Source organism: Hippopotamus amphibius, chromosome 8 (genome assembly GCF_030028045.1).
Source record: "Hippopotamus amphibius kiboko isolate mHipAmp2 chromosome 8, mHipAmp2.hap2, whole genome shotgun sequence".
NCBI classification, from domain to species: Eukaryota; Metazoa; Chordata; class Mammalia; order Artiodactyla; family Hippopotamidae; genus Hippopotamus; species Hippopotamus amphibius.
Genome location: NC_080193.1, coordinates 5,010,403 through 5,033,030, shown reverse-complemented (window position 1 = coordinate 5,033,030; position 22,628 = coordinate 5,010,403). Strand labels below are relative to the sequence as shown.

General features: G+C 49.7%; 3 protein-coding genes across 12 annotated transcripts in view; 2 read left to right on the top strand and 1 right to left on the bottom strand.

Moving 5' to 3' along the window:
* The window catches only part of EMID1 (EMI domain containing 1), a 44,759-nt gene extending 41,358 nt beyond the window's left edge, over positions 1-3,401 (top strand). For 3 of the 4 annotated variants that reach the window (XM_057747129.1, XM_057747125.1, XM_057747128.1), the window contains exon 16: positions 3,088-3,358. In XM_057747129.1, coding sequence (XP_057603112.1) covers positions 3,088-3,212 — 125 coding nt within the window. In that variant the 3' untranslated portion in view covers positions 3,213-3,358. Of the gene's footprint in view, positions 1-3,087 lie in introns of all 4 variants that reach the window. The other variant, XM_057747127.1, reaches the window with a different exon arrangement.
* A 1,592-nt stretch (positions 3,402-4,993) lies between these two features.
* On the bottom strand, positions 4,994-11,461 carry RHBDD3 (rhomboid domain containing 3). 6 transcript variants are annotated; one of them, XM_057744165.1, is made up of 8 exons: positions 11,321-11,461; positions 10,474-10,662; positions 9,446-9,508; positions 7,945-8,134; positions 6,873-7,256; positions 5,789-5,951; positions 5,413-5,700; positions 4,994-5,325 (listed from the first exon to the last, which is right to left on the bottom strand). In XM_057744165.1, exons 4-8 carry the CDS (start codon positions 8,090-8,092, stop codon positions 5,148-5,150), a joined length of 1,161 nt encoding a protein of 386 aa, XP_057600148.1. In that variant the 5' UTR covers positions 8,093-8,134; positions 9,446-9,508; positions 10,474-10,662; positions 11,321-11,461; the 3' UTR covers positions 4,994-5,147. The 6 variants fall into 6 exon arrangements, with proteins under 6 accessions (XP_057600148.1, XP_057600146.1, XP_057600145.1 ...); XM_057744163.1 differs by lacking the exon at positions 9,446-9,508; XM_057744162.1 differs by lacking the exons at positions 10,474-10,662; positions 11,321-11,461 and adding an exon at positions 10,131-10,357 and having other exon boundaries at positions 9,367-9,508.
* EWSR1 (EWS RNA binding protein 1) overlaps positions 10,587-22,628 on the top strand; it is a 26,360-nt gene continuing 14,318 nt past the window's right edge. The window contains exons 1-5 of one of the 2 annotated variants that reach the window (XM_057744158.1): positions 10,587-10,732; positions 14,539-14,575; positions 14,715-14,766; positions 15,981-16,104; positions 20,571-20,757. In XM_057744158.1, coding sequence (XP_057600141.1) covers positions 10,720-10,732; positions 14,539-14,575; positions 14,715-14,766; positions 15,981-16,104; positions 20,571-20,757 — 413 coding nt within the window. In that variant the 5' untranslated portion in view covers positions 10,587-10,719. The remainder of the gene's footprint in view (positions 10,733-14,538; positions 14,576-14,714; positions 14,767-15,980; positions 16,105-20,570; positions 20,758-22,628) is intronic. The other variant, XM_057744159.1, reaches the window with a different exon arrangement.

The window sequence follows — 22,628 nt, the reverse complement described above, 5'->3', positions numbered from 1 at the left end:
TTCCATGAGGATGCTGAGGGGTGAGAACTGAATCTAGAAGATCCGGCAGGGCCCCATTTGAGAAGGTCCTCGAAGGTAGGTCGGGGAGGCATGGAAGGAGGTTAGACACCACCTGGCTGTCACAGTGGGACTAAGGGGGTCTCTCTACGTTAAACTAGAGCCCGAGGCTTGCACTGGAGAGAGGCGGGATTTGGCTGCCCTCGGGTCTGAGCCCCATTCCTCACCTACCTTTGAAGAGGTGCCAACAGCTACCCTTCTCCCAGCTGCCCCACCACACAGCCCGATCCTAGAGCACCAGTGTACACAGCCTCAGACACCATGTCCAACTTCCCGTCTATTTTACAGATGGGGAAACTGAGGCCCCCAGCGACAAGGAGAACCAAGGTTAGAGCCTCCTTCATTTGGCAAAACTGTAGGGCACACATACTGCACGCCGGGTCTGAGGCAGCTCTCCGGATACCTGCCTTCAGGGGCTGCCCGTCGGGTGGTGGGGGATCCTCAGCGTCTATAGAGACGAGGGCCATGGGGTACAGGAGCACCAAAGGATGTGTGTGAGGAGAAGCCTTCCCAGCAGACAGGACACTTACATTAGTCATGGAAGGTCCCTACCAGCGTGCCAAGAGGAGGAAGTGGGAGGGCAGCCTGGAGGTGGGAAGGTGTCTGCTTTCAAAGCTGCTCTCACCGTGCCGCACAGCTTCCCCAGCTTCTAAAAACTCAGACCATCTCCCAGACCTCCCCCCCTCTCCCAGAGGAAGGACCAAGGACCAAATCCCAGGCTCTCAGCTCCTTGTCAGGTGTCCCCTGCCTCCCCTCTCGGGAGGACTGGGACAGGAGCCAGTAGGGACACATTGTGGCTTTGAGTCTTTGCCCTGACCCCCTCTGCTGGCTCTGTCTCCGGCAGCCCAGGGAGGAAGTGCCAGGCACCTGGCAGTGTGGCCAGGAGGAGGGGAGCAGAGGAGGTGGAACCTTCCCCGTTGGCCCACCATACACAGCAAGTGCTAACGAAAGACCCAGATGGGGCTCATGTTAGCTGTCACACATCCGGGCCACCTGGGCCGGGGAATTTACATCCATCATCTCCAATCCTTGCAACAAGCTTTCTAGGTGGGCAATACTGTGCCCACTTCACAGATGAAGAAACACAGGTTCAGAAGGCTCGTGTGATTTCTCCCATGGACATAGGGATAGTAGTGGTGAGGCCAGGGGTCCGCCCTAGGTCAGGCCTCTAAAGCTCTTTGGGCTCCATCAGCAAAGGTTCACTGATCCCTCTGCTCTGCTAGGCACTGAGTGCAGCCCAGGGAAAACCAGGGCCCTGCATTTGATCATGGCAGAACAGCACCTCATGACCGACTCACAGTGACCAGACCTGCAGGAGACCTGGGTCGAAAACACACCAACCTCATGACCATAATAATCCAACATTTGCTGTGAAAACCACTTTCCACTCTTGGTCACGCAGAATATTTTGCAAGGGTGTGACAGCAGAAGTGTCATGCCCACATTCCAGATGAGGCTTAAAGGTTCTGGGACTTGCCCGAGACCACACAACTGGGACATAGTCGGGCTGGACTTGGCCCAAGCTGATGCTGGAACCTGAGCTTTGAGCTGCCCTCCTCCTGTTTTAGGGCATGAAATGCTCCTTGACTGTGACTTAGATACTTATCTGCCCAAGGGCCCCAAATCTCAGCCCGTAGGTGCATGGGACACAGGGTCAGGGCGCTAGATAGTTATGATTATGAGGGTATAGCCTCCTCCTGGGCAGTGCCTTCAGTGAGAAGCTGGTGCTCACCAGAGTCAAAGTGTCTGTCCTGTGAACAGGGTTTCGAAGGCTCAGCCAAGTCCTCCATCCTGGGGCTCTCCCCACCAGAAAAACAGCACATCCTTCCGAGCTGTCTAACCCCTCATTTAACTTTGAGAGGGACTGAGGTGATAGTTACATAATGCTTCCTGGAGGAGGTAGGTCCTGATCTGGGTTTTGAAGAATGTATAGGAGTTTTCCAGGTAGGGAGAATGCCAATTATTCGGTTTTATTCTTGGGGGCCAGCTTATTTGCAGCTGGGGCATATCTCACCATAGCCAAATTGAAGCTAACTTCAATAATTACTGAAGTTGGCTAGGGCCTCTGTGTCTGGAACTGTCTCCCTGGTTTTTTGGGGTTTTTTTGTGTGTGTTTATTTGGCTGTGTTGGGTCTTTGTTGCTGCACGCGGGCTTTCTCCCTAGTTGTGGCCAGCGGGGGCTACTCTTCGTTGTGGTGCTTGGGCTTCTCATTGCAGTGGCTTCTCTTGTTGCAGAGTATGGGTTCTAGGCCTGGGGGCTTCAGTAGTTGCAGCACTTGGGCTCAGTAGTTGCAGCACACATGCCCTAGAGTGCATAGGCTTCAGTAGTTGCAGCACGTGGGTTCAGTAGTCGTGGCTCAAAGGCTCTAGAGAATAAGCTCAGTAGTTGTGGAGCGTGGGCTTACTTGCTCTGAGGCATGTGGGATCTTCCTGGCCCAGGGATCGAACCCGTGTCCCCTGCATTGTCAGGCGGATTTTTAACCACTGCGTCATCAGGGAAGTCCGTCCCCCTGGTTTTAGAGATGAGACAACTGAGGCCATGACAGAGGTCCAAAGCCACACAGAAGGTCAGTGGCGGAGCCTGGCCTTCCTAAACCCTTCCCCACTACAGGTGGCCTAACTCGAGGAGAGAGGAAGAGTGAGGCTGATGCCTGGCCTTAGTTTAACTAGCTATGAAATGGGAATGATTCAGGGCACACCTCCACCCCAAGATATGTTAATGAAAAAAAGAGCTATACTGTTCATGGAGCATCCACCTTGTGCTAAGCATTTCAGAAACATGGTGGGTTCATTAATCCCCACTTGACAGAGAAAATCAAATAGAGGCCCTGAGTGTTCTAGTTGGGTCAGGGGCTAATAACTCCTGGGGGAAGGAACACTAACCAGCTTTGCAGACTCCCTTCTTTCCCACACTTCTGCCTCTCGGACTCCAGGTCAGAGGGCCCCACCCCCCCACCCCCAGAGGGCCAAGGGGAGGTGGGCACCTCACACAGACGTCACTAACCCAGGCTCTTTCCTTCCCTCCGGCAGAACCAGAGGGGTCGGGGTCAGACCCTGCCGGCGCGGGAACCCCCAACCTCCTGCGGGGCAAGAGGGGAGGACACACCGCCAACTACCGGATCGTGGCCCCCAGAAGCCGAAACGAGAGAGACTGAGGGTGGTGGCGGCCCCTCGGGGAGGGCCAGGCCAGGCTTCCCTTCCCAGCCTCGGCTTGGCTAGCTGCCTCCAGGGTCCGCCCATCTGTATTTATTCATATCCTCAGGGTCCCTTCTGCTACCTAGGCCTTTGGGGTGGGCAGGTCTTGGTCCTGGCACCCCGTGTGCATCTGCCTCCTATGAGGCTGAGCAGGGACTAGGGCCTGAGGGGGAGGCATGGCCCAGGTGAGAGGTGAGGCCTTGCTCAGGGCCCTGGGCCTCAGTTTCCCTCTGTGAAATGGGGTGATGCAGGCCTGCAGGGAGTGGGGGAGGGATGACAGGTTTGGAGCGTCTCTCTTCTAATCAGGCCATCCAGGCCCCAAGCAACGAGGGAGTCAGAAGCTGGAGCTCTGCCCGTCCCTCAGCACACACAGGGATGAGGAGGGCGGGCAGTCTCGCCTCCCCTCTCCCCAGCCAAACCTGGGGGCCCACCTGTGCCCCTCCTCCCCTTGTTTTCTGGTGCTGCATTCCTGACCCTGAGGTCAAGCTGCCTGATCTGACTGGACATTCAGGGCTTCTTGTCTCAGTTCTGACCCTTGAACCCTCAGTCCCTCCCATGGCCCAGGAGGAGGGAGCATGAAGAGGGAGGGGCCACCTGCTCCCACAACCACTTGTGTCAGACACCAGGAGGTAGATGTGTATCAGCCAATAAAGGCCCCCAGCCCGACTGCTCACCGGCCTGGTCTCAGTGTGAGCTTAGGTGAGGGGCAGCCGGGCAGGGCCAGCAGCCTCTCCTCTCCTCAGTGGCCTTCACTGCCCACCTGTAAAGCATGCCTGTGAGGCCAGAGCTCATGGGGGCCAGGGCTCCCCTGGCCATCACCTGGGCAGCTGGGGAACGGGGTAAGTGAGCAGAGCGGAGGCGCAGGCCATCCCCACCCCCTGGCCAGGTGTCCAGCAAGAGCTACCAGACCTCGCGGCAGCTTCCCTTCTCTGAACCTGTTTCCTCACCTGTAAAATGAGACTGATGGTGTGGTCCTCAGGTTTCCCAGGCTGTTTGTGGCCTTTGGCGGGTGACCAACAGCAGGGTCAGTCTCAGCAGGCCCTCTACTCTGGCCCTGGCCTGGGGTACAGCCCCACAGGCGACCAGAACTCAGGCTGCTCTGGGACCTGCAGCTGCCTGTACGGGCCCTCAAAGTCCAGCTTCGGGGCTCCTCTGCCTTGCCGCTCCCCCGGCCCCTCCGTAAGTCACACCCATGCCCCGCCCTCTGCCCTCTTGGCTCTGGCTGTACTTCCCCTCCCTGGGAGGGGGCAAGGACTGAGAGGGGCCAGGAGGGAGGAGCAGCTTCTTCAAAGTTGAGGAAGCTTCTCCCCCGTGGCACCCCCACGTTGCTTCCTGCCCCCAGGGAGTGCACAGCCACCAGCCTCAGAGCCTGCCCTGGGCCAGGCCTGAGGAGACTGACTGACTTGGCCCCTATGCAGTAGGGACATCATGGGCGGGCGGGGCTGTGGGCAGCGAAGGGATGCTATTCCTGAAGAATCAGGGAAGGCTTCCTGGAGGAAGGCTCCATGTAGGCCAAGACCTGAGGATGAGTAGAAATTAGCTGGGAAACATGATAAATGCTCCTTGGCAGAGGGTCCAGCCCAACAAAGGCCCGGAGGTGGAAACTTGATGACACTACATCTCTGGACATCAGGGAGCTGCTCTCCTGCAGTCGGCTGTTCGTTCCCTGCTCATTCATTCATTCATCCCCTGGATGCCGACGTAGAAGACTCAGACACAACCGCTACCTCCAAGGAGGTCCAGGTTGAAAAGTGAACTGGTTTTTATTCTAAATGATACCAGGGCAGGGTACTGGGGGGCCATCCCTGAACCCACCCTGGCTCTCAGCAGACAGGGCTGGGCTCTGACTTCCCTACCACAGGCCGGGCCTCTTCTCATCTGAGGGCCTGCCTGTGCTAGGGGGGCCCAGGACCCTCAGGGTGGGCGGGCCCACCCCTCCCCTGAGTCACCAGCGCCTCAGTGCCCATCTCCCCGCCAACCAACAGTGACACAGCACCCTCCACACGGCCCGTGGCTGCCAGGGCCACCACCGCCTGCTCCGTGGGGAAGCCCATGCGCTCCAGTTGCTGCAGCCTGTGGGATGGGGGAACAGGGAGGGAATGTCAGCACCACCTCCAGCCCCCACACCAGGGGACCTCACCCCTACCTTCCCCTCCTTACCGCAGAGAGGAGACAGAGAACTTAGGCAGCCAGAGTGGGCTCTCGGGACCCTGGGCTGGCCCCTCAAGGAGAGAGGCCTGGATCCCCTCCTGCAGCAGCTGCTCGTCCAGGGCTGCCCACAGCGGGGTCCCCGGGGGGAAGCTGGGCCCAGACCAGGTCAGTCCCGCCTCTGAGGAGCCCTCCCAAGGCGGCTGCACAGGCCCCAGGCCTGGTTGGAGCCGGGCTGAGCTTTCTCTGAGGGGCCAGAGGCTAGGGGAGGCCATGTAAGGAGGTCCAGGGGTGGGGGGCCTGGAGGGGAAGAAGCAGAAGAAGGCCTGACTGCCAGCCACCCGCATGGCTTCCACCACCGGGCCTGTGTCCTCGGCAGCACCCTCACCTCACTCCAGCACGATGGATGACAGGCAGCTCAGTGGGGCCGCCTGGGCTGGGAAGGAGCCGGAGTGGCCAGCAGCCCGCCAGGGCCCTGCACAGGATGCCCTCCTGCAGCACCTGCAGCCGCCGCTCAGAGACCTCCAGCCACCGGAAGGCCCCAGCCGCGTCTGTCTGCCCAGGGCAGGGCGGCCGGTCAAGGAAAACCACATCTAGCCAGGGGTGAGCCCACGCCGCACGCCAGGCCCTGAGCCAAGTGTGTGACAGGCATTCCCTCCTGTCCCGTCACTGTGGCCCTGCCAGGGAGGTGTCATCACCCTCGTCAGCAGCAGAGGCTCAGAAAGGAAAAGGGACCTGCCCGAAGCTACCCAGCCAACAAGAAGCAGAGCTGGGTGTGTCTCCCCCGCAAAGCTGCCTCAGCCCCATTCAGCCACGCCCTGCCCGCTGCCCCCTGAGCCCTGTGTGCCTGCTCAGGCCTGTGACGCCAGGCCCTCCCCTGGGTCCTGCCCCAGCCAGGGCGACATGCTCCCCTCTCCAGGATTTAGCCGGGTGTCCCCAGTCCTAAACAACTCTGGGGTCATCCTGCGCCCTCCGTTCCCTCCAACTGCACTGTTGTCCCCAACAGGCATTAAGCATCTTTGGAGCAAAAGCCTGTGTTGAACACCCCGCACCACCGGCTGCAGGTCGTCCCCCCTTTTGGTGCCAGGAGAGCCGCAGGCTCACGCCCACCTTGGTCCTTACACCCTCGCACTGTCCGCCAGACCTGTGCTCTCCTTTTCCACGTCTCATCACCTGAACCCTCATCCTGCACGGTCTCGACATAGATGCCACCTCCACTGGGATGTCCAGATGAAGTGCCTCTTCGGGCCCCTCCGCTTCCAAACGCTCCTTTGAATTGTAATTGGCACCTCTACGTGGCCACGAGCCGCCAGCCCCCAGTCCCGAGCCAGGCGAGAGGACTCAGAGATGCTCCTGGGACGTGTGTGATGTGGGGGCCTGACCCCTTGTAGCAGTTCCTTCTCAGGCACCCCTGGGGGCCCAGCCACAGAACCCACATGTCCACACAAGCCATGGACCCAGGCAAAGGATACAGGCCAGGCCAGCCAGGAGGCCACAGAAGAGCTGCAGGAAGGGTGGCTCGGAGCTGAGCAGTGGCGTCAGGGCGAGCAGCAGCCACGGCAGGAGCCACGGTGGCCGTGCCCCGTGGGGCCGTCTAGGGTGGTAACCCTGCCCCGCCAGCATGGCCAGGTGAACAGGCATGTATCCGCAGCCCCCGGCTGCGCTGGACACCCCAAGGCCTGCCAGCAGCACAGCCAGCAGCCCGGAGGCCAGGGCGAGCAGCGTGGAGGCATGCAGGAACCGCAGCGTACCCAGGTGGCACTCCTGCTGCCAGCCCAGCGTGGGCAGGAGCAGCAGGCTCAGCAGCAGGCCGGGGAGGGCTGTGTGGCCCAGGGCATGTGTCAACAGCCGGTGCGCTGGCAGAGAGAAGGGGCTTATGTGCCAGGTTATATGGCCCTAACCCTCAAGGGCGGCCCAGGTGTGCCAAGTGGGGAATCACCCCCCACCAGGGCTCCCCACTCAGCCAGCCTCCCCTCGCCAGGAGCCAAAGTCTGCCCACTGCCAGCACTTTAATCACTGGTGGGGGGACCAAGAGCTCCCAAACACTGTGACTGACCCCCTGGTGCTTTAAGTACAATAAACCAGACCCAACACTTGGTCTTCTTAAGAACAACCAACCATGCATAAGTTACTTCACTTCTGTGAGCATCATTTAGGTTCCTCAAATGTAAATGAAAGCTGTCGTTCTTGGGAAACAGGTGCTCAGCTGGGGTCACTCCCTGAACCCCTAGCACCTCCTCCCCGTTCTTGGGCTTAGCTAAAACTATTAATTTTAAGGGAAAGTCACCATTAAGGGGAGCCATCTAAAACAGAATTCCTACTCACAGGCTCCCACCCTTCGCTGGCCCCTCTGCCTGGGTCCTCAGCCCTCCCTTCTTGGCTGTGGTTGAGCTGGGCACGCTCCCGTCCAAGGCTGACCGTCCCTGGGGTCCTGGGTCCTATCCTTCCCTGACCACTGCAGGAGGCACGCTCCTCCTGCCAATTGGTCGCAGGCCCTACAGCAAGTCTCCTGCCTCCTCCAAGGCCCATGTGGCCAGCCCTCACCCTGCCAAGGGTCCAGCAGCAGCTCTGGGGCCAGGACGAGGCTGGGGCCGGCCCCCAGCAGCCACAGGCCGCTCATTAGCAGCATCAGGAGAGAGGAAGCGAGAGGCAGTGACCGGGTCAGTAGGCCAGGGGGGCCTCTGGCATGCATAGCTTGGCTGAAGGTGGTCAAAGGTGGTCTTGGGGCTGTGTGCTAGGGGTAAAGGAAAACAATAACAACAGTTATCATTGCAGCTTTTATCTGACTTCCTCTCAGCTACCATAGCAACAGCATCATTTTACAGAAGTAGAAACCAAGGCTGAAGAGGCCAGTGCAGCAACTTGGCCGTAGAGGAACTCAGAGCCATCGCACCTGTCTATGTCTGAGGATGGGAAGAAGCCAAGCCAAAAGGTCCCTGAGCCCTGACGGGCCCTGAAAAGGAGCCTGGAGTGGGAAGCACGGGGAATGGGAAGTTGAACTGGGGCCCTGGACTCCCAATTTTTTTTTGGGGGGGGGGATTTGTGCAGCCCCCCCAGTGCAAATTAAGGGCCACCTGCAGCTTTTCTCTGCCTCCCTCTTCCTTCTGGCTACAGACCAGCCACCTTCCTCCCTCCTCCCCTCCACTGACTTAGAGCTCCAGGTGGCCTCAGCTGCCCTTGATGGAGGGGGCGAGGCCAGCCAAAGAGCAGGCAGATTAGGGAGGGGGTGGAGCAGAAGGGTTGGAGGAGGGGCAGCAGGAGTCTCACACCTGGAGTGCACACAGTGATACTGGACAGAGACGTCCCCTTCCTCGAGCCCTGACCACAGCCCCTCTGGCCCTACCCTCCCTTTCACAGAAAGGTTTCAGCATCCACTACACTTCTTCCTGTGTATCCCTCTTTGGGCAAATCTGGAGCCTCTCCTTTCTCATCCATAAATTGGGGGTTAAGAAAATCCATTCCTCATAGGATGAGAAAAAGGAATGGACTCAGGCAGGCCCACAGTTCCTGCTCAGTAAACTGCAGCCATCCTGGCCAGCCCCAACAACAGGAAGCCTCAACATAAAAGCAGCTGCTCCGGCCCTCAGATATGCCAATTTCCTGCCCACAAGGCAAGGCTTTCTCTCCCCTGTTCTCCCTCCTCACATCCAGCCTATCTTCTAGGCCCTGCTGGAATCCCCTCACTCCTGTACCCCAGCCTGTCTGAGGACTCCCACTACTGAGCTGATTTTATAGGGCAGGAAGCAAAATCCCAGAGACAAGAAGACTGCCTCATCTGCTCCCTTGTCATGGGCATCCTTGGCATCAAAATCCACCCACCAGTTTCCTGCAGGAAAAAATATAGAAAACTCTGCCTGCAACATTTTTCCCTTCAGCCCTCTGACAACAAACTCCTATTCACCCTTTGAAGCCCAGCTCAAAGGTCCCCATCCCCTCCTCTGGCCCCGCCAACATCACAGAGCCTACCCTATCTAATGAGCACCACTTGGCCTATCTTCCTCCAGGCAGGTGGTCTGAACTAGGGGAGGAGGGGTGCTCCTCTTACTCATTCGTGGTCAAGTTCCCCAGGGTGCTCCTAGCACATCGCTCGTCCTTCATGATGTGTTCACTGAAAGAAAGGCACTAGCTTCACTCCAGGTCCTGCTGAAGATTTGGGTGAGCCCTGTCCTTCACTAGACCTGGGCATCTGCCTCGGGAGACTGGGTTAAGTCCAAAAAGTCAAGCAGGTGTCAGCCTTGCAGGAAGCCAAGGCACCCACTGCAAGCCTTCTCCTGCGCCCTCACAACCATCCCCCCGGGTACTTTAGCAAGAGTGAGAGACTTGCCCACGGACAAACATAACTGCTATCTGAACATTCCAGGCCTCAGTCTCTTTATAAAATGGGGCTGTGCACCATCAAGCCCTGCCTTACTGGGAAGGCGGGAGGACAGAATGGAAAGACAACGACAGGGACAATTCTTCCGGGTGTTGGAGAGTCGTGGGGGGGGGGGTCCCAGGGTGTGGGTGGGGCTCAGCTTTGTGATTTTAGGAAAAGTACCCCAATTCCTTGGGCCTCAGTTTCCCCTTTTGTAAAAACAAGGGTGTTGGATGAGGGGTGATTAAAGGGTCTTCTCAACCTCGACCGTTACTGGGGGGGCTCTTGGGCCGGGCGCTACGTTCGGGGCCTCCCAACCAGCCCACCGGCGTGGCCCCCTCCCCCGCCTGCCGGGCCACGTGTCTGGGTTACTCACAGCGCAGCGCACCCCCCGCCCCCAGAAGGCCGAGTGGAGCCCTTGGCTGGGAGTCTGTACTCTGGCTTCCCGCCGACGCCCAGGTGCCCCGAGCCCATTGCGCTCGCCCTCGGGCGCGTGACCCCGGCCGACCGGTCGGCACGCCACCCCCTCCTCCGCCGTCCGCCGATTAGTCAGCAGTTGTTCTAGGCCCGGGTCCCTTCCCCCAGCCCTCCCGCCGGCCTCCGTTTCCCTCCAAGGCAGACTCTTCAGAGACGGTCCCTAGAGCCAGCGGGCGTAACCATTGCAAACAACCTAGCACCGACCGGAGAATCACTACGATCTGTTACCAAGATCCACTCACCAGCCGCTCCCGCCCCTGCGGTGCTATTTTGGCTCGCACGTCACATCCGGTGCTCTTCTGAGATTAGGACTAGAGTTGCGAGCGCGAAGGACGAGAAAGCTGTGGGTCATACCTCCTTCCCCCACCCCCGTGGCCTGGCCCGATGGTAGCGCCCGAGGTTGCGGGTTTCACGCCTGCGCAGTGCGGCGCCTAGAGGGAAAGCGAGAGGGAGACGGACGTTGAGAGAACGAGAAGGAAGGAGAGAAAATGGCGTCCACGGGTGAGTGTGGTGGAACTGCGGTCGCGCCGGCGACGGCCGGGACGCCCAAATTAGGGGGTGCTCGTCTCAGGGGGTGGCCGGGACGACTGAGTGGGCCTGCCGAGAAGGGTGTGAGGTACCCGTCGCGGCTCGAGGAGCTCGACGGCCGGCGTCCCCCTCCGCTCTTTCCCCTCCCCCCACCGGGCAGGCCGGTTCTGGAACCTTCCGGCGCCCCGGGCGCGCGGGGGGCTGGAGGCGGCGGGGACACGCGGGGCCTGCCTTGGCCTCCATTGTGTGGTGGCCGTCGGGCCCCGCGCTCTGGGCTGCGAGCCACGTGGGCGGGGCTTGCGGCCTCGGGGGGCCTCGCGTGGGGGTGGGGGGAGGGTTCGGCCAGGCCTCGGGCCCGGCACCCTGAAACCCGGGGTGGGGTGCTGGCGGCGGTTCGAGAAGCCTCAGTCCCGCTGCCCCCCTGACTCCCCCCCCCCCCAATTTTATTTCTAGGGCGGCAGCCCAATCTCTCGGGCTGCTCTGCCTCACCGAGAAGCCCGGGGCGGGGGAAGCAAATAAACGAGAAGGGCTTCACGGATTTGTGAGCCGAGGGGCGCCGACCTTTGAGCGGGAGTCCCGTCATCCTTAAAGCCCGGTCGACTGGGGCGTCCGGGGCCGCCGAGCTGCTCTGTCGGCGGGCACCAGCCCCCCAAGCGGAACTTCTCCCCGACTGGGCTTTAGACTTTGTGTGTGTGTGTGTCTGTCCGTCCCCCCCTCCCCGCTTACAGTCTCCCAGTTGGCTGCATCTTCGGGATTCGTTTTTTACCATTATTAATCCTCCTTCCCTTCTCAGATAGCAATTAAGTGGCTTCCCAGGGCCATTTTTCATCAAACGCCGAGGGAGATCTGTTGTATAATGAGGCCAACCCGGATCGTGAGGCCAGAAATCCCCACCGAAAGAAATTTCTGGCGTCTGTGACTTAAGGGAAACAAAAGGCCCCAGTCGGCGTTTGAATTATGCTTAAGTAATCGTCTCGCACGTTTATTCGCTTAGGTTAAGCTGAGAGGCTTGTTTATTTCGTGGACTAATAGAACGGAGCTGAAGGAGGCGCGAACTAGACTTTGAAAGAAAGCCCGGGTGGGGGCTGGAATGTGATGTCTAGGGTGGTCCTTGACGCCCGGAGTGTATAAGAGTAGCCTAAACGTGACCTGCTGTTATTGGTCGCGTGGGGCATTTTTGCCTCTGGGGGTGTTCTTAGGCAGCCTGACTTCAAGGCCTTAGAGGCAGTTGGAGAAGAGGGAAGATGGGAAAAGCTCTGGGTCCTTCAAGAGTTTTAATTTGAAAAGGGTGCAGAATCCAGCAACGGAAGAACAGTTTAAGAACTGCCCCCAGCTATGTAGTCAGTAAACAAGCAGGTAGATGTTGGCTATTAGTGCCAGGGTACAGAGTGCCCCTAGAAGAAAGGACTCTGAAATAACCACAGTCCTAGACACATCCTGGTGGGAAATGGTTTCCTCAGAAACCATTGGTTTCCTCTTCCCTGCAGTGTTAGGATTTTGTAAGGGGGAGTGCTATTCTTCCTTCCCTGTTAAAGTTTGGGGAGTAAATATGAGTGTGTTCAAATTTGTGTGTGGCTGGACTTGGCAATTTTTCGTTCTGCTTTACTCTAGCTCTGTTTACTGGTAACCATCACATACTATATTAGAATTACAGTTGTGGATTATGTAGACACACGGTAGTAGGCCTGGCTGGGGGCCCTTTGGCGGGGGTCATTAACTTATCTGGACTTTGGTTTCCTTTCCTTCAAAATGAAGGGGTTAAGCTAGACCTTTTAAGAGCTTTTTGAGCCCTTACCTTCTGACCTTACAGCAAAGCATTTTGGCTTCCACGGAGTTGTCCCATAGTGAGTAACTCGTGATGTAGTCTGAAGCTATAAATCTCTACAGTTTGGATGGTGACTGCCCTAAAGTATCTTAAAAGCCACCACCTTGGGTAATGTTGGTTGTTTTTCCTCCTCATGTATAGCATGTATAGAAAAGTACCTAAAGTATATGTCTACTTTAAAGAAGAATTACAGCACGAACTCCGAAGTAACCACCATTCACACTAAGAAATAGAACATTGCCAGCACTCTGGAGGTCCCCCCGAATCACAGCCCCCTCTCTCCTCAGACTGTCCTGTATTTTTAATGTAGTCTTCAGCTGCTCTGATCTGAGATAATTCCTTGTTCCATGTCAGCTTTGCCAGTTTTATGTTTTACATAACTGTTCTTGTGTAAAAGTCTTCTTGCAAACATTGAACTTTCACTCTGCGATTTAGAATCCTTTCTCACACGGAAGCCTCAGCAGAATGTAGGTTGAAATATTTAATTTTTGATGCTTCATTGGTGTGTTTATTTTGTAACTACGACATGGAAGAAGTGATTTGTATTTATTTTTTGTATGTCACATACAGAGCTAAGATTATCTTGATCAAATCCATTTGTTCATTATACATAGCCTTCGGCCATTGATTTGATACTGTTGAAGATTCAGGGTGCTGAGTTAAGGGTGTATAGAGGAAGGAAGGTGGTCGAGTGAAGTGTAGAGAGGTGAAAAATAAGCCAAGTTAAAGAGATGGATGCAGCAAAGTGCTCTGGGGCAGGCCAGGTGAACTGTGAAGCAGGCTTTGACTAGAGTGGGGTTAGAAACCCCCTAGTGAAGAGCCGTCAACTATTACTTTCAGATGAGGGACTGTTTTCTGACTGGAAAAGGAAGGAGAAAGGACCCTTTGGTCTGCCTTAATGGCACTGTTGTCTTCTAACATAGAATAAGATGCATAGTTCTTGTGGAGAGCAAAGAATTGGACAGGATTCTTTTAAAATAATTTCTTTAACTTCTTTAAGATAGATGTATGTTTAATTCAGTAGTTCCACGAAAACTGCTTAACCATTTATTTTGTTTGTTTTCACTACTTGTAGACGTTTCAGTGGAGCAGAGGGGGTTTTTGTTTATTTTATTAGTTCTTTTTTGTGCATGTTGTAAGTTTCTTATGAAAAGGAAAATTGTAGGAAGGTTTACCTAGGAGAGAGGAAGAAAAGTTGTATTTTTTTTTTTTAAGTTGAAATCACTTGAGTGTTACCTAAAACCAAATTGCTTCCCAAAAGATTAAATGCTTCTCTGCCAGTTATGATTCTGCCTTAGCTGCTTCCCTGGTACTTATAATGTGTCTAGTTTTTACATTATTCTACACATGTAGCGCTCATACAGTCAGCAAACCCTTTAGAATACTGGATTGAGATGACTGCCCTCTTGTTTTCTGCCATTTCATTTCACAGTCCTCCTAAGGGAATTATGGTTGGTCTAGCTTGCTGAAGTGAGGGAGTGATTTTTTTTTTTTTTCCAACCGATTTTTGAGATGTAGCTACTGGGGTAACCATTATAGTGTTAAACATTGTTATATTGTTGCATGCCTCCTTTTTGTATGAAGGTAAAACTTTGGATCCTGTTGAGTTTATCTTTTTCTCCTGTTAGTTTTAGGATGATGATCCTGTGTTTGAAATAGCCTGTGGTTAAGGGAGGTTTGTAGTCATGGGGACATGCAAAGTATCTTTGCCAAATCAGCTGATCTTGACCTCATTAGCTGGCACTTTGTTCAAATCTTTTGTTTAACTGGCTCAGACTTATATTTTGGTTTGTTGTTGAAAGGTAAGAGGTACTCATTTGGACCTGTGTTGTCATGTAGGTTCTCTCAGTACAGTTTAAAAAATTCATTTTTCTGCCACCTGAATTCCTTCCTTCCCCTTTTTCCTTTCCTTTTAAACACTGGCTTCACAATATCTTCTCCTTGTTTTCTCTAGATTACAGTACATACAGCCAAGCTGCAGCCCAGCAGGGGTAAGTCAGACTTTTACAACAGTACTTTGGCTGTGATCAGTTGTTTTTTAGAGTACAGAGCCTCCTCTGATTGTAGAGGATTTAGTGATGGAATCTGAATGTTCTATATTCAGTTCTTGCATTTAATTTCTCTTAACAGCTACAGTGCTTACACCGCCCAGCCCACTCAAGGATATGCACAGACCACGCAGGTAATCTTTAAGATAATTATATGAGGCTGCATTTCCAAGTAAAATATTTCCATCAGCCATTGAAACAACAGCTAGCACGAATCTTTTTCAAAAAAAAAAGTATAATGTGCTTGTACTCATAAAATACACAGGCATTTAAACTTCACAGTGGGAGTGCCATTGTAATGAAACCACCCTCAAACTGGGAGTTGCTAGCTCTCATTTCCTTTCTAGTATCATTTCTCAAGTTAGGTGTTTTGCTCCATGCTTGTTCCTTCTACATATTTTGTGTTTAAATTTATTTAACTTAATCATGCAACAGTTCTGCAATGGAAGGTGATATTATGACATTTTGCAGATGAAAAATTGCAGTGCATAGATATTATGCCATTCGCCAGTGGTCGCACAGTAAGTGATGGGTCAGCTCTTATGGCTGCCTAACTATAGGGCTTCTGAGTTCTTTCTAGTACATGAGTCTATTTTAAAGTCTAGGCCAACATATACTAGAAATTAGCCACCCAGTGTTCTCACTATTACCTCAGATTCTGAAATGGTCTGTAGCATGAAACAGATACTACTAGCTCTGCCATGGAAACATTATAGGACAGGCAGAATGTGATGTCTGGCAGATTTTACATAACTGGTCATTCACATCTAGAATGTAAGCTTGCTCATATCTGAAAGAACAGCTCATTCCTTGCCAAGTTTTAAGTATTACTGATGTCCAAGTTCAAAAGACAGTCCTCTCGCTGTGCTAACCTTAAGGAGATATGCAGTGTTCTTCATTTTCTTTGTAGTGGTGTGATAATTTTTAAATCATCTCACGTTGAAAATATAGTTTTCAAAATTATCTGATAGATTTTAGCCCCATTTTCATTGTTCATTTTATCTTCCTAGCATTCATTTCCATTTGCTAAAACTACTATACTAAGTGCTGGCAATTATATACCTGTTCCTTCATTGTTCATCATTTGAGGGCATCTTGTTAATGTCCTGTATCACTAAATTGAGGTTTTGCTTCATTATCTCAGGAACCTTTTTGTAGTTCATGAAAACATTAGTGGATTAGATAAGGGAAAACAAGCATTCATGATACTGTGATCACTTGTCTGTTTTTTTAAATCTTTTTTTAGAAAGCGTATTTTTGACTTTGGTTTTCCAATTTAGGAACTTAGAAGTAAGTCAGTCCACTTTGATTCATAAATGAAGTTCTTGAATGCTCTTTTTTTGAGCAGGCATATGGGCAACAAAGTTATGGAACCTATGGACAGCCCACTGATGTCAGCTATACCCAGGCTCAGACCACTGCAACCTATGGGCAGACCGCCTATGCAACTTCTTATGGACAGCCTCCCACTGGTAAGACTCTAGAGAGACTTTGGGGTCACATTAGCTAGGGTGTTTGCTAAGAAGCTTGTTACTTGTGCTCTTGGGTGTATATTCTGGTTGACACCATGGCATCTGGGAATCCTTTATTCTTAGGAGGGTTTTTTGTTTTGTTTTTTTCCTTTTCCTTATATTCTTGAGGGATCTCTAATAGAATGTGGGTGGGGAAGAAAGAACTTTTTCTTCTAACTATTTTATACAGTGTATTGAATAATCTCACGACAAAATGGAGAATATATAAAAGATTGTGCTAATGCTAATACTGGGTAAGAATGAGCCTTCTTAAACTAAGCTGCTTAAAAAATCAAACTGATTTTCACATCTGTTTGCCTCATCTGATAGTGTGCCCTCTACTTTTTGTTTTGTGCTTTCCACAGTAGAAGGGACCAGTACAGGTTTGACTATCCTGCTCATTCTTGCATGGGAAATGCTTTCCATCTTGTCTAACCCTGTAATGTTAACCCCTTAGGTGTTTTCATTTGTTTAACCCTCAAACTTTCTAACATCACACACAACAAGGTGCTAATGGAAAACTGCTTCAGGTGCCATTCGCAGATCCATGTCCTTTTTCTTTCTGTGATTTGGGGAAAGGTTTTGCTTTGTTTTATTTTACATTATTACGTTATTTTGTGTCAAGCCTTAATAATAGTTGTTAACGTTCTCAAAGGTATTTCAGGTGACTCCTCCCCAGCTGATTTCACCCTATTCCCTGAAGGATAGATTGCATGATTAGATTTATTTAGAGGAACAGATTGCCACCCTGCATGTGTAATGTTTGTCTGTTGGTTGGTTTCCAGTCCAGACACATTTTATTTTCTGTTTAAGTGTTAATGAATTATTTTAATCCATACTGTGTCTTAAATATATATGTAACAACATTCCAGGGAGCAGGAAGAAAATTTTTTAATAATTAGAATAAGTTGTATCTTAATATTGGGGTTGAAAGTAGAGCCTTTGAAAATTTTACAGTAACTTTTTTATGTTTAGTGCTGTATAACATTTCAGGATCCCTACCTTAAAGATGTAAAAACTTATTTTTCAGACTCTCTTTAATCCCCAAATTATATATGGTCTATCAGAGTCATTAATAGAGAGAAACCCACCTATAATTTATTTCATTGTGTGACAATGTCCTGGATTTGATGGGAAGTATTTCCTAATCTAATTAACATATCATTGAATAGGATGGGAAATGTTTAAACTTTCTGTGGTTGTTAGTTGGCAACTGTAGGAAAAGCTGGAACTGAAACTAAGCAGTTTGTATTTTTAGCACAGAATTTTGAAATTGTGAGATGAACTTTGCATATTCGAGTTATGTTTTTAACAAGATGTAATTGACATATATAACATTAGTTTCAGGTATACAACATAATGATTCAGTATTTGTATGTATAGTGAAATGATCACCATAATAAGTCTAGTTAACATGAATCACCACACATCCTTTTGATGAGAACTTTTAGGATCTTCTCTCGTGGCAACTTTCACATATACAATACAGTATTGTTAACTGTAGTCACCGTGCTGCACATTACGTCCCCATGACTGATTTATTTTATGACTAGATGTTTTGTATCTTTTTGACCACCTTAACTCATTTTAAAAATAAATATCATCTGAAATTAAATAATACAGCTTAGATCTAGCCTTTGGAGTCTTTGGATCATTTTGTAAGAACATGATAAAGTCATTTATAGGAAGTACAGTAGTCTTCTAGGTTTTATAGAGCCATGTATTCCCTCTGTAGTTTATGGAAGAACGTGCATATCTTGCCTAATTCTCCCATCAACTTTTGGAGTGTAGGAACTAAAATTAAACGTGGTCAGCAAATAGAGGCTGAATCAAACCAAGTAGGCCCCTAACACTAGTAAGTAGGCTCAAGCACACTTCATACTTTTTTCCTTACCTCTCATACTGCCTTTGCACATGAGTCATTGGATAATTACTGAGAGAAATATATAAAAAGACTCTTATCTAGAATATTTTAAAATTAAGCATCATGAGAATGGGACTATATAAATCTCAACTCATTAATTGGAATAGAAATCTCAGACTTTAGTTTTTACTGTTGAAGTTGAACAAAAATTCTGGTTGGTTTGTGTGATGTTTCTTACTACCTTTTTCCTTAAATTCATCAACACATAGCAGATATGTTGTCTTTTTGCTGTTGGACTTTTTTTATTGTCATTAAATCATTTTGCTCTGTTAATATTTGCTCATTTTGCTTGGCTGCTTGTGTGGGTACTACAAATTAATTAAAAGATTATTAATTAACCTAGTGTCTATTGCTATAATCTTTAGCACTACAAGGCTCTGTTGCTTTGAGTTTATGACATGAGTTATTGCCCTTACCAGTTTGTTGTTATTGTTTAATTGTTCTTGTAAATCTTATAGAGGGCCTGTCATGTAGGGGAAAAACTGTGTAGGAGTAAATAGGGTAGGTGGAATAAGATTCCAGTTAAATTTAAATAAATGAGTGTTTTATATGATTGACATCAGGATTCTGCAAAGAACTTTTAAATTAAACAAACAGTTCAGATGAGTTACATGCCAACTTAAAAAGCTTCCAGTGCTTGGGGCTCCCTGTTCTGTGAAATAAGCTTTCATGTACATTTCAGCCCAACATATTTGAGAAGGAAATTACTGTTTTTGTGTAATTTCAGAATTTCCTTAAAGTGTTTGGGATGGAGAAGGAAGTATTGTACTCTGTGCTACAAAAGATGACACTTTAGATTGTACAAAGGGAAGTTGGTGTTTGTTTTTGGCTAGTAAGTTTTGTGTATAGTGAGGACACTTTATTCTAACTGAAGTTTAAGTACTGAAATTTTTTTACTTTAGCAAAATTTGGGTTTTTTTCTTTTTCTTTCTTTTTCTTTTCTATTCTTTTCTTCCTTCTTTCCTCTTCCTTCCTTCCTTTCTTTTTCTTTCCCCTTCCTTCCTTCCTTCCTCTTTTTAGTTGTGGTTCACGGGCTTAGTTGCTCCGCGGCATGTGGTATCTTCCTGGGGCAGGGTTCGAACCCATGTCCCCTGCATTGGCAGGCAGATTCCCAATCTGCGCCACCTAAGAAGTCCCTGGATTTTTCTTTGATGGACGTAAATGCTGACAGCTAGACCCAACTTTTTATTGCATGGCTTACTTGTGCTCGTTGACCATGAGGGAGGAGTAGGAGGGAGGAAAGCCAAGCACCAGGAAAGGTTATAACACCTCTTAAAGGAAAGGGACTCAAGTTAGGAGCTGCAGTTCTGGGGGCAGTGGTTGTTATGTTCCAAGCCCAAGTTCCAGGTGAAAGGGCATGGATCCCGGGAGTTCCTGGTGGTCCAGTGGTTAGGATTCCAGGGTCCAGGTTCAGTCCCTGTTTGGGGAACTAAGATCCCTCAAGCCGTGCAGTGCAGCACCAAAAAAGAAAAAAGACAGGTCATGGATCCTGGCTTGTCTGGCAGAGGCAGGAACTAAGGAGAGAGCCTAGCTTGGTCTCTGCACAGCTTTGACAGCAGGTCTGTAACATTTGGTTAGGGAAATAGCAAGGAGGTTACAGAGTCCACGTCCAGTATTGGTGAGCAGAAAAAAAGACTCATTTTCTCGTGGTGGGTAATTTGATGGCTGGCCTAGACTCTCAAATGGTTTTATTATGTGAAAAACATTTACCTTTTCAGTGTTTATGTTGGGAATGTTAAGTTTAACTTAAAATAATTTATCAAAAAAGTTGAATAGGAAAACCTTTGTTGGTCATATGTACGTAAGCAAATATAATTTGTAGTATGTCTTTATTATTAATGTGCCATTTCAAATCTTTTTGCTGGTAACAAGCATTTTCTTAGTTGTTTGTTACCCGAAACAAAATTAGCAGTTCTTAAGAGTGTTTAATCAATTGTTAACATCTCACTGAAAATTAAACACATATTCTCTGCAGTTTCCAGTTTCCTTAAACGTGAACTGCCCATGATGCTTGGGGACTGAAAGCAAATAATTCCAGAGGATAGGTTTTCATGCTAAAACTTTGTAGCTACTTTAAGATGTGTCATTTGCCTTTTACCTCCCTTTCTGGGACATTGTATTCCTGTTGGAGAGGTTTTGGGGGTACTTTAGTTGAAAAACTTAAGACGGCATGCTAGCAAAACCAGTCTATACTGGTTTCAAAGGGGGCAAAGGGAGCCCTTTTTTCTATACCAGCACTCCCTATGGCCTACTCTCTCTCTCCTCCTTTCTGTTAGGTGTGGTTTAGGGCAAAAGAGACAGTGCTTTGCTGAAAACTTGAGTATTTTCAGAAAACTTAGCCTTTAAATATTGGTTTGTTGCTACTTCTACTGAAGGGGAAATATTTAAAGGAGCTAAATATCATGATGATTGAAAATAGGTGGTTTACAGATTGTCCTGTTAATGAGTGTCTAGGCAGATCTCGGAGGAGCCAGAAATCTGATGTAGCTCTCTTTTGTTCTAGGATATTCTACTCCAACTGCCCCCCAGGCATACAGTCAGCCTGTCCAGGGGTACGGCACTGGTGCTTACGATACCACCACTGCTACGGTCACTACCACCCAGGCCTCCTATGCGGCTCAGTCTGCATATGGCACTCAGCCTGCTTACCCAGCCTATGGGCAGCAGCCAGCAGCCACCGCGCCTGCAAGGTAAGGCCCTCTCACCTACTCCTAACACAGCAACTTCAGGCTTTCAGAAAAGAGAGCAAGCCTCACTTAGAGAATCTGTGACTTGGTTCCTTTGTTATGCTTACTCACATACTTAGGTGTTAACTATTCTTCACCTGGTACAGTCACACCACAGACAGTACTCTTTATTTAGTAGAGAAGTGGTGCCATCCAGGGGCCAAAATGAGGAACGTCACTGAGTGGGTTGTCTAGCTTCAGAAGAGTGGACTTTTCGGTAGGAGGAGGCTATTGTATTTACTTTGCTAAAAACCCAGAAGAAAATTGAGTGTGGTTTCCTCACAACAGAACAACTGGTAGAATTATACTTTTGATGCTTTTACCTTTGGTTTTATTGACCCTGTAAATGGGTAACAGCCTTCTCTTTGGGAAAAACACTGTAGTTCACAGTTGGGGTGGGGGTGGAACCACATGTTTGAAGAAATAGTCACATGATCCAGTTGTCAGTAAAGGGTGTATCCATCTCCAGAAGTCAGCCCATTGCTGATATGATTTTCTCCATGTTATGTATTGGCTTGGTAATCTAAACATCACAGGCAAGTATAAAGTTTTACCTGGGTGCCCTGCTGTAGAGTGAATATTTGGGCAGAGTTCATACTACATGACTGATTAGCACTTAAACAGTATTAATTATTACTTAACAGAAGATTTCAGGTCTTTGCTTTAGGCAATGCACTTAGGTGGCTTCTGCATACAGTCTTGAAGGAACATTGAATTCTGGTTTGAAAGAAGACTTTAGGGAGTAAACAAGAGATCAACTTGTAACCTAGACTTTTTGTCTGCTGTAGAGGTAAGAAATTAGCTCTGACAAACACTCATGAGGTTACTTCTAAAGTGCACAGTGAGTAATCAGAGCTACTTGATAGTTTACCTCTTCTAGACTGCCTGTACAGTGATTAGTGTTAAGCTAATTCCTGTAGGGTGCCAGTTCAGTTGACCCAGTGTTCTCAGATGTTTAAAGTCTCATTTGATGCTCTGTTGCAACAGTACATCCAAACCATAGCTGGGGGAGGGGGGTATATATTAATTGGTCTTTGAATAAATCATCTTTTTTGGTTCCTTTCTCTTAATTTTTCAGTCCTTAACACTTTATAACAGCTGTCTTGTGATCAGTGATAGCTACTCCCTTTTCCCCTGGAAAGAGGGGGCTTGTGACCCATTTCGGCTCTTTGGAGAGACCAGTATTTCCACATCCTCCCTGGTCTGGCTGCTCATTCTTGGGCTTTGCTTACAATAGTGTATGCTCATTTTTCTGCAACTCTGTTATAAATTTAGGGTTAAGGGGTAATAGAAACCTCTTTCTTTTTTTTCCTTGGGATTAGGATTGGTGTTCGTCGCTTAACAAGGATATTTCCCCTGTTCATCTGAGCAGGAGAGAAGGGTGTGTGTTTGCGTGTGTCCCTGCTCCTCTGGTATTTCCATTATGGAGACTGAGGCAAGTTTAGATTACTTTATGGCAGTTCAAGTTAGGAAGTGTTTTTTTTTTTCAGGTCTGTTCTTTATAGATGAGATACATAAACCCACAGATCGTCCATACTTATACATGCCATGGACTTATGTAAATGTTACTCTAACCCAGAAGTTGCATTACTGTTAAAGTTCATTGTTTGTCTTTAATAGTCCTTTATGAGAAAAGGCATTTTCTTGCTGAACAAACCACCTCCCCTCCCAGATCTCTTAAATGGGCAGTGCAAAGCACTGTAACTGCCTTCTATAGCTGCTGATGTGGAACAAATGGAGCGTGTTGATGTCTCTCCTGTGGATGTGATTACATCTCCCCCGTCTTTAGTGTTCTCTTCCAGCAGAGACAGTTGGACCGACATTGGGTTTTGCTG